The sequence below is a fragment of the Lucilia sericata genome, unplaced genomic scaffold, assembly GCF_015586225.1.
Source record: "Lucilia sericata isolate MDLA Ls3-8-SP2 unplaced genomic scaffold, ASM1558622v1 Contig000606F_arrow, whole genome shotgun sequence".
Classification (NCBI taxonomy): domain Eukaryota; kingdom Metazoa; phylum Arthropoda; class Insecta; order Diptera; family Calliphoridae; genus Lucilia; species Lucilia sericata.
In genome coordinates, this window is record NW_023994613.1 from 68,372 (window position 1) to 79,714 (window position 11,343).

The 11,343-nt window shown below is 29.2% G+C and overlaps 1 protein-coding gene across 1 annotated transcript; it reads right to left on the minus strand.

The window, feature by feature from the left end:
• Window positions 1–354: 354 nt before the first annotated feature.
• LOC119606610 (serine protease 7) lies at window positions 355–11,051 on the minus strand. The gene is made up of 5 exons (XM_037960176.1): window positions 10,611–11,051; window positions 4,422–4,820; window positions 1,236–1,344; window positions 874–1,160; window positions 355–810 (listed from the first exon to the last, which is right to left on the minus strand). The coding sequence occupies exons 1-5, from the start codon at window positions 10,723–10,725 to the stop codon at window positions 506–508; spliced, it is 1,215 nt and encodes a 404-aa protein (XP_037816104.1). The 5' UTR covers window positions 10,726–11,051; the 3' UTR covers window positions 355–505.
• Window positions 11,052–11,343: the final 292 nt, after the last annotated feature.

Here is an 11,343-nt window from a genome sequence, read left to right on the forward strand (position 1 = left end):
ATAAATAGCTTATGAAAGAAGAAAACTATAGCTGATGACTGCTACGGTAAATGTGTGGTAGATTGAATGTATGTATACATAGAGTTGGGAGTCACCATCGACAGTGCGCAACAGGTGAGCATTATTTCATACTGTTTTCAAAGTAGTTTTTATATTATATATATAGGGGTGTTTGATATGACACTTACGTAGTTATTTCATAAAAGAAGAACTATCAACTTATGAAATTAAGGTTTGATTGTAAAGCTATAGCAATTGTTGATTGTATGTAATCACTCATAGTAATATGAGTGATAGAACTGTATTTCTCCAATAAACTCTTTGATAAAAAAAAACTTTTTGAGACCATAAATATACTGGATTTTTATAAAGCAAAAATTGTTTAATTAATAAAAACTAACAATTTCGAATTTAATTACAAATACAAAGATTTAATGTAAATTTAACTTAAAAAAATATATCGTTGCCAATTCCATTTATAGTATTGTCTTGGTATAATAAATTTTTAAGGTTTTAAACTACTTTGTATCCAGTCAGTGTACTCTGAAACACGAGTATAAACACCAGGCCAACCTTCAAGACCACAACGATTGCCAAACGAAACAATACCCTCTAAATACCAACGTTTCATAAATGCCTTACGCATCAAAGGACCACCAGAATCACCATCACAACTATCTTTGGCAAACTCACCACCAGCACACAATTGTGTGGGACCAATATTAATTTTTCTAGTGGCAAACTTTTGAACACAAGCATTATGATCGTTAACCGGTATATCTAGTTGTTTTTTAACATTCGATTGGCGGGCTTAAAAGAAGGGGAAAATTTTTAAATTTTATAATTTCTTGGTAATAAATTTATTATAATTACCCAATAAAGTTCTACCCCAACCGGCCACTGTTAATAAAGCTCCTGTATTGATATCCTGTTTGGTAGCTGCCACAGGCAGGCATACAGGACGTATGAAATCATTATATTCCACATCTTGATCTAAACGTATAAGAGCAATATCATGATAACGATTAGAGTTTTTATCATCATACTGTGGATGAGGTATAATTTCTTCGAAACCCAATTCAAGAACTTTGTTATTGCAATCAGAGCCAATACAATCAATTTCAGAGCTGATGTCATATTCACCCAAACGTATGCGAGTGCTAAGGTAAATGTAAAGAAAAAAGGTAAAAGTATGGTATTATTATTTTCATTAACTTCTCCCAAAATTTACTTACAGAGGACCAACTGCTGTTTCAATTTCACCCTTAACACAATGGGCTGCGGTTAAAACATAACGTTGATTTATTAAACTGCCACCACAATTTAAAACCGGTTGACCATCTTCTATACAACAATTAAAACAAAATTGTTAAAAACAAGTTAGAGTGCTATATTCGGCTGAGCCGAATCTTAAATACCCTCCACCAGCAACTTTTGTATTAATACATTTCTAATTATTAAAATATTTGTAGAAATAAGTTTTCTCATGTCTTAAATAGAAAAATCCCAAGATTTAAACAGCCTAAATCTACTACAATTCCAAGATTTATTGAACATTAGAAACGCCACTTTCATTTAAATTTTAAATAGCGCCCTAATATGTGCTTTAGCGATATCTCGTATTTGCATGTATGCATGTGTGTGAAAGATTTAAGGATTTTAAAAATACATACATATATATAATTTTGTTCTACACAAATTGATAATGCAAATAGTTAAATACGGTTAAAGCGCTTTTAGGGGCAGGACCTAGTATAAGAGATATGACCAAACATAGACCGATCGTGAAAATTTTTTGAAATAGCATTAAGTGCTTTTTGCATTACAAAATAGTATTTATGAACAAAAATAGTATTTATTTATATCATTATTTGGTAATGAGTTATGTGCCTTTAAGTGTTTTTCTGAAAGGGACCTTGTATGGGAGCTATGATCAATTATGGATCGATAGGAAAACAATTTCACAGTAATATTTCTCTGTATATGAGCAATATTTTTGCCAAACTTTATATGGATATCTTAATTTAGTAATGAGTTATGTGCGTTTAAGTGATTTTCGGGAGGGGACCTTGTATGGGAGCTATGACGAGTTATGGACCGATCGGAAAAAAATTATCTGTAATATTTCTGTGCATATGAGTAATATTTGTACCATATGGGTATCTTAATTACGTAATGAGTTATGCGCGTTTAAGTGATTTTCGGGAGGGGACCTTGTATGGGAGCTATGACCAATTATGGACCGATCGAAAAAAATTTTCACAGTAATATTTCTGTGCATATGAGTAATACTTGTGCCAAATTTTATATTGATATGGATATCTGAATTTAGTAATGAGTTATGCGCGTTTAACTGATTTTCGGGAGGGGACCGATCGGAAAAAAATTTCACAACAAAATTTGTGCATATGAGTAATATTTGTACCAAATTTTATATGGATATCTTAATTTAGTTATGAGTTAAGCGCGTTTAAGTGATTTTCGGGAGGGGACATTGTATGGGAGCTATGACCAATTATGGACCGATCGGAAAAAAATTTCACAGTAATATTTCTATGCATATGGGCAATACTTACACCAAATTTTATTTAGATATCTTAATTTAGTAATGAGTTATGCGCGTTTAAGTGATTTTCGGGAGGGGACCTTGTATGGGAGCTTTGATCAATTATGGACCGATCGGAAAAAAATTTCACAACAATATTTCCGTGCATATGGGTAATATTTGTACCAAATTTTATATGGACATCTTAATTTAGTTATGAGTTAAGCGCGTTTAAGTGATTTTCGGGAGGGGACCTTGTATGGGAGCTATGACCAATTATGGACCGATCGAAAAAAAATTTCACAGTAATATTTCTATGCATATGGTCAATACTTGTACCAAATTTTATTTGGATATCTTAATTTAGTAATGAGTTATGCGCGTTTAAGTGATTTTCGGGAGGGGACCTTGTATGGGAGCTATGATCAATTATGGCGCGTTTAAGTGATTTTCGGGAGGGGACCTTGTATGGGAGCTATGACCAATTATGGACCGATCGAAAAAAATTTTCACAGTAATATTTCTGTGCATATGAGTAATACTTGTGCCAAATTTTATATTGATATGGATATCTGAATTTAGTAATGAGTTATGCGCGTTTAACTGATTTTCGGGAGGGGACCGATCGGAAAAAAATTTCACAACAAAATTTGTGCATATCAGTAATATTTGTACCAAATTTTATATGGATATCTTAATTTAGTTATGAGTTAAGCGCGTTTAAGTGATTTTCGGGAGGGGACATTGTATGGGAGCTATGACCAATTATGGACCGATCTAAAAAAAATTTCACAGTAATATTTCTATGCATATGGTCAATACTTGTACCAAATTTTATTTGGATATCTTAATTTAGTAATGAGTTATGCGCGTTTAAGTGATTTTCGGGAGGGGACCTTGTATGGGAGCTATGATCAATTATGGACCGATCGGAAAAAACTTTCACAACAAAAATTCTGTCCATATGAGTAATATTTGTACCAAATTTTATATGGATATCTTAATTTAGTTATGAGTTAAGCGCGTTTAAGTGATTTTCGGGAGGGGACCTTGTATGGGAGCTATGACCAATTATGGACCGATCGGAAAAAAAATTCACAGTAATATTTCTATGCATATGGGCAATACTTACACCAAATTTTACTTGGATATCTTAATTTTGTAATGAGTTATGCGCGTTTAAGTGATTTTCGGGAGGGGACCTTGTATGGGAGCTATGTTCAATTATGGGCCGATCCAAAAAATTTTTCTTTTGAAAGAATTCCATTGACATAAGATTTTAATTTGTAAAATTTTGTGAAGATATCGACATTGTGGCGGAAGTTATTAACAAAAAACCCATTTTCCGGGAATATGTACTTTTGTATGGGAGGTATATGAAATTGTGGACCGATTCTGGCAATTTTCAGCAGGGATCAAGATCTTGTGCAGAAACGAATGTATGGTGATTTTCATGGAATTATCTTGCATAGTTTTCGAGAAAACTACATCAGAATGTGTAAAAAATGCTTATTTTTTTCCGAGTTTTTTTTTAAATTTTGATTCATAACTTTTCCCGGTGTGAACCGATTTTGCCCATTTGCAATACCAAACAACTTAGGAAAATGAAGAACATTTTGGGTGAATTTGGTTAAGCTCTATTGCTTCGTTTTATCGTGAGCGTGTTTTACACAGACAGACGGACAGACGGACATAGCTAAATCGACTCAGAATTTGATAAGGACCCAGAATATATACTTTGTTGGGTCTCAGATGAATATTTCTTGGTGTTACACACGGAATGACAAAGTTATATATACCCTCTATCACCACTGATGGTGGTGGAGGGTATAAAAACAATCAACAGATAACGAACTTGTTATAAAACAAAACTTACTTGAATTTCTGTATTCCAACAAAACCATCCAAGGATATTGATCTATGGCAGTGTCAATGCCATTGTAAATTTTACCATCCAAAGGATCTGGACCACAACGTGGTGGTTCTGGCAATACATTACCCATACCATTACTTGGTGAGGCATTTTTTGTTACTGCCACAGTTGGTGTTGTTTGCTCCACTATGGTAGCCGTAGTAGTTGGTGGTTGAGAATAGTTTTTATCTGCTGTACAGCAGACATATGGTGGATTGCCGTGACCATCTGTACATTGAGATTCACGTAAAAATTGCAACTCTTGCGGTGAGATGGGGAATTTTTGTATTACACTCAATAGACTGTTGCACTGGTAGATCGAAACACATAAACCAGATTTACGGTTGGGATTTGAGCAGCTACCTATGTAAAAATAAAAAAAAATTAAATAATTTATATAAATAATTTATAGAAATATTTAAAAAAAATTGTGAATTTTGAAGTTTCAACCAGAATCAATAGGTTTCATATTTGTATAAATTTTTATCGAATTATATTTAAAATGGCGTCCTATAGTTTGTTTATGAAAGTCAAAAAGGTGGACAGAAATATCGGCATAAGCCCAAAATACCTTTTCCGAAAAACTGGCAATTGTTAGTCATTTATTTTCTAATTTCCTTTAAAAGTCCTCTTCCGAAAAATCCCCCGTATGTAAAATCATGCAATTTAGAAAATTGAACCACATTACAGTGGGAGCAGATTTGAATTTTCGGAAATAAATGTGGCATTTCCAAATGGCTGGTTTGATCGGAATAAATATGTAATGGACATAAGCAAGGATAATAAGCTCTTAACATGGATCCAACAATTGCTCCAAGGGAGACGCTATGGGAGCTCAAAGTAGGACACCTTCGACCACTTTAGTGGGGAGGGTATATTGGATTTGTGCTGATGTTTGTAACGAATATAATTCATGGCCCTATACCTACTTAGTATATCAGTTGGCTCAGAATCATTTTCTGAGCCGATTAAACCATGTCCATCCTGTCTGTCTGTCTGTCTGTCGGTCTGTCTGTCTGTCTATCTGTCTGTCGATGTAAATCTTGTAATCAAACTACAGGTGCTATCAGATGAGACACCTTCAATACATCTAAATATTTGCAACCAACTGCAAAGGCCTAAAATTTCCCATGTGGACTTCCCATCATTCTAAACCACTGTATAAAGGACGGACATTTCTTAATATATTCAAAAACGTTCATTTGGTACTTTTAGCGGCATAAAGAAAAAATTCCATAATTACTGAAATTCTCAAAAAAAAATTTAATTTATTTTGCTTACACAAAATTCACCTTAAATATGTATTTGAAATGCAATATTGTTGTTTTTTCACATTTAATAAAATTTTGCAACATCATTTTATAATAATTTTTACATGTAATTTATGTCAATTAAATTTAAATAAATTGTGTTTAACACAAAATTTACTTAAATTATTAAAATCTATTTAATTTAATGACAATATATATTTGCTTATAGAAACAATTCAAAATTGTATAATTTTTGTAATTGCACTCTTCTAGTTGTAAAAGGAACTAAAATTCGTAATTGAACTATTTGTGTGTAAACACACCATTGTAAATCCCCAAATAGTGGGGAATTTTAATGTTGAGTGACATAGAAATGTACATAGTAACTAATGCAAAAATTTAGGTTAATTTAGAGGTAATGTAATTTATAAAATTTTTAATGATTTTAGATAATGATATTTATATATTTTGTAATACAAATAGAAAGGCAATATTTGGAAAATCCTAAATTTAAATAAATATTTTGAATGGGTTCAAGCAAATTATAAAGATTCACTTGAAATTTAAATTTTAAGTTTATTGTTAATATTATTTTTTGCAATTTATAAATTATTATTTTAAATAAATAAAATACAAACGTTAATAAAGTGTAATTATCTATAATCAAGAATTTGATACTTTCAATATAAATATAAATCTGATGATCTTATGGCTGAAAAGATAATTAAAACAAAATTCATTGAACTGTAAAGACGTACATAAAATTTTAATAAAACAGTATTAAAATCAAGTATTTCTGAAATTGTAGCAATTAATTATGACTTTTTTTAGCAACACTAATTATGGGAATACCAAATCACATCGGAGAATAGGTGTAGAATAAAAAAAAAACAAAAAACATCAAAAGCCGGTTAACACACGCTTACTTTTTGAATTGTTGTAGTTTGTTTACTTTTTCTGTTTTTTGCTGGTTTATTGTATTTAAATTAATAATTTACACTAGCCAACGATGCTTTGAAAAATGACTCACTGTGGTTGGCTATTAACTAAACTACACGTTTTAAGTGTTTTGACTGTTATTCCCCCAGATATTGGATGCAAAACCTGATTTTATAGGTAAAACGTTTTTTTTTTTGGACATTCGCAATTAGTTTCTTCTTAAGTATTTATAGAAACAAAAACAAGTTAAATTAAAAAAAAAATTAATTGATTGCAAAAACTATTAAAAAGTTTGATTATGCAAAAGTAATAAGTAAGTATCCTATTCGTATGTCTATAAATGTAACGTAAGCGGCTCAAACCTTTTTAAGTTGTATATCGCTCGTCTCGAAGTAATTTCGTAAATCGATACTTAAGGATTTCTGTTCACCATTTCGTCCGTATGTGTGTAAAAACTTTGCTACCACTAACTAACTAACTAACTAACTAACTAACTAACTAACTAACTAACTAACTAACTAACTAACTAACTAACTAACTAACTAACTAACTAACTAACTAACTAACTAACTAACTAACTAACTAACTAACTAACTAACTAACTAACTAACTAACTAACTAACTAACTAACTAACTAACTAACTAACTAACTAACTAACTAACTAACTAACTAACTAACTAACTAACTAACTAACTACTAACTAACTAACTAACTAACTAACTAACTAACTAACTAACTAACTAACTAACTAACTAACTAACTAACTAACTAACTAACTAACTAACTAACTAACTAACTAACTAACTAACTAACTAACTAACTAACTAACTAAACTAACTAACTAACTAACTAACTAACTAACTAACTAACTAACTAACTAACTAACTAACTAACTATATATATATATATATATATATATATATATATATATATAAAAGTGATTTTTAAGTTACAAAGCTTGCTGGGTAGTAGCTTAACACGATACTTGCGTGTGAATTATTAACTAGTTTTCAGTGATTAAAATTACTAATATATTAGTAACCAAAATGCATATTTTCTCCTATGCATACGTATGTAATATTAAAATATTAATATATTTTATGAATATAATATATTTAATTGTTCCCATTCGAAATATTTCTAGTATTTTTGCTAAAAATATTTACCCATACAAACTATTGCATATTACAGCTTACAGACAAATATAAAATGTTTTCACTTACAATATATTACGCAGCAACTCGCTAACATATTTATAATACCCACATATATTTCATATGGCTTGCCTATAATATTAAAATATTTTCCTACACAAATTATTCGCAGTCAACAATATTGAAGCCATGCAAGCAGTAGTATACGAACATGAAATGTACGCAAGCAGAGCACATATGTGCCGACGAAAACACGAAACAAAACGATAGTCGCGACTATCAGGTTACAATATTTTTACTATCAAACTTAAATATTATTTACTATAGGAAATGACTTATGGTCTAAAATTTAACATTTCATGTTGAACTTGAAAAATTATAAAATGTGAAAAATGTATGCAAGATATAACCAAATTTTATTTAGAAAATAATTGAAAACGTTTATATATATGTATGTTTTATGTATATTATGGGAAAAATGTATGCATGAAATAACCAAATTTTAATTAGAAAATTTTTGAATTGAATTATTGAATGTATGTATTTATTAAATTTATGTTTAATTTTTATGTGGAGTATTAAAATGTATGTATTTGTATTGATTGTAATATAATTAGAAAAAAATTATATAAATACTTAGAGGATCATATGAATGTAAAAATATATTCAAATATGTATATATGTAAAAAATTGTTTTTACAGGATATATTTAAATATGTATATTGTTTGTAACAGGATGATATGAAATAAATTCAATATAAAGCAAGAAACACTAACAATAAGTTTGTAAACAGGTAGTAATGCATTAGTAGTGTCTATGAAATGATCAATAATGAAGGAAATTATAGGTATTTTAGAAATTTGTAACAGGATGGCAAAAAATTAAGAGGGGACATAAAAACATAAAAAGTTGTTTTTGTAATTTTACATTGTGAAAAGTTAAAACAACAAAAATGTATGAGTGTCATACATTTACATACATACATACATACATACATACATACATACATACATACATACATACATACATACATACATACATACATACATACATACATACATACATACATACATACATACATACATACATACATACATACATACATACATACATACATACATACATACATACATACATACATACATACATACATACATACATACATACATACATACATACATACATACATACATACATACATACATACATACATACATTACGATAGGTAATTTTTTGCTTTACCTTTGAATTGGTGGAGGGAAGAAGATATGTACGTGTGATGCAAAAATACATTCGTCATAAAAATGACCTGTAGTAGAACATCTGTTTCCTACTTTATCATTTTACGCACATTCCTTAACGATGGTTTACGCAAGATCCTTTTTTTTTTGCTTTACTTGAATTTTTGATGGGGAGAAGAGGAAAGAAATATCATTATTATTTAGTCTCTCTCATTCAAATTCAAAAGGTTGGCAATGGCATATGCAAATTTATTAACACCTATACATATTTTTCTTCGCGCCTGTTCATTCATTATTGTAAGATAATTGAGTGTATGTAATAATAATTTATAGAAATGTGACACATGCATATGAAAAACATACTTGTATATGTATGTAATACACTCATACTTTTTTGTTGTTTTAACCTTTCACAATGTAAAATTACAAAAACAGCTTTTTATGTTTTTATGTCCCCTCTTAATTTTTTGCCATCCTGTTACAAATTTCTAAAATACCTATAATTTCCTTCATTATTGATCATTTCATAGACACTACTAATGCATTACTACCTGTTTACAAACTTATTGTTAGTGTTTCTTGCTTTATATTGAATTTATTTCATATCATCCTGTTACAAACAATATACATATTTAAATATATCCTGTAAAAACAATTTTTTACATATATACATATTTGAATATATTTTTACATTCATATGATCCTCTAAGTATTTATATAATTTTTTTCTAATTATATTACAATCAATACAAATACATACATTTTAATACTCCACATAAAAATTAAACATAAATTTAATAAATACATACATTCAATAATTCAATTCAAAAATTTTCTAATTAAAATTTGGTTATTTCATGCATACATTTTTCCCATAATATACATAAAACATACATATATATAAACGTTTTCAATTATTTTCTAAATAAAATTTGGTTATATCTTGCATACATTTTTCACATTTTATAATTTTTCAAGTTCAACATGAAATGTTAAATTTTAGACCATAAGTCATTTCCTATAGTAAATAATATTTAAGTTTGATAGTAAAAATATTGTAACCTGATAGTCGCGACTATCGTTTTGTTTCGTGTTTTCGTCGGCACATATATGCTCTGCTTGCGTACATTTCATGTTCGTATACTACTGCTTGCATGGCTTCAATATTGTTGACTGCGAATAATTTGTGTAGGAAAATATTTTAATATTATAGGCAAGCCATATGAAATATATGTGGGTATTATAAATATGTTAGCGAGTTGCTGCGTAATATATTGTAAGTGAAAACATTTTATATTTGTCTGTAAGCTGTAATATGCAATAGTTTGTATTGGTAAATATTTTTAGCAAAAATACTAGAAATATTTTGAACAGAACCATTTTTTAAATATGCATTTTTTTAAATATGAGGTAAATGCATATCTATTGCAAAGTCAAAAATAAAAATATAAAAGCATTTACTAATATTTAAACTCTGCTAGTTTTATTAATCCACAGAATTATTAATACAATGCGGAGTGTATATACATATATAAATTCTAAAAGTTCCCTTCTTAAATTTACTTACTTTGTGCATTAACATCATAAATATTGTTTAAATTTATGCATGCAATTAAACACAAACATGTTAAACATTTAACATTTTTCAAAAATTGTCTTAAATTTTCTATATTATTAAACATTTTTTTTTTGGATTTATTTAATATTCTTTTGTTGTTGTTTCTTCACTTAGTATGCATGTGTGTTGTTATCTTGATTTAAAACAACATGAACTTAAACGTTGATCTTTGATAGTTTTTAAAATTTTAAGCCGAAACAATGTATAGATGTGTTTTTATAGCTGCTTTTTGATTATTTTGTTTGATACGAGTTTATTATTTAAATGCGGCGTAAATATGACAGACGCACTTTTAGCTGGTGTCTTTGTTGTTTGTGTTGTTTTCTTGAAGCGGTACACACAACCTCTTGATTTCGTTGTTTATACAAGACTGTTGTTAAGATTTTTCTAAATGGTTTAAATAACAGATGTTTAGTAAATCTGTTGTAGGTTTTTTCTGTGTAAAGTTACCAGATTTGTTTGATTTGTGAAATATGAGAATTTTCGGAAAAGGTTGTTTGACAAGTATATAGGTTACACAGTGCAACAGATATTTTAAGGTAGGCGATTTGTTAGTCAATTTGCTTATACAATGTTCATTTGCTTATATACTGTCATAACTCCAATGAGGGACTTTTGAAATAGTTTTATTTCCACTCTTTACAACGACTGCTTTATTTGATAGAATCTGACCAATTAAAAG

Bases quoted from the DNA above. Each gene is read 5' to 3' on its own strand.
- LOC119606610 (XM_037960176.1), bottom strand. From the start codon at position 10,725: ATGTTTAATAATATAGAAAATTTAAGACAATTTTTGAAAAATGTTAAA. The intron at 1,161-1,235 runs GTAAGTAAATTT...CATTTACCTTAG, and splicing joins GAAACAGCAGTTGGTCCTCT to CACTCGCATACGTTTGGGTG. The intron at 811-873 runs GTAATTATAATA...CCTTCTTTTAAG, and splicing joins TTGGGGTAGAACTTTATTGG to CCCGCCAATCGAATGTTAAA.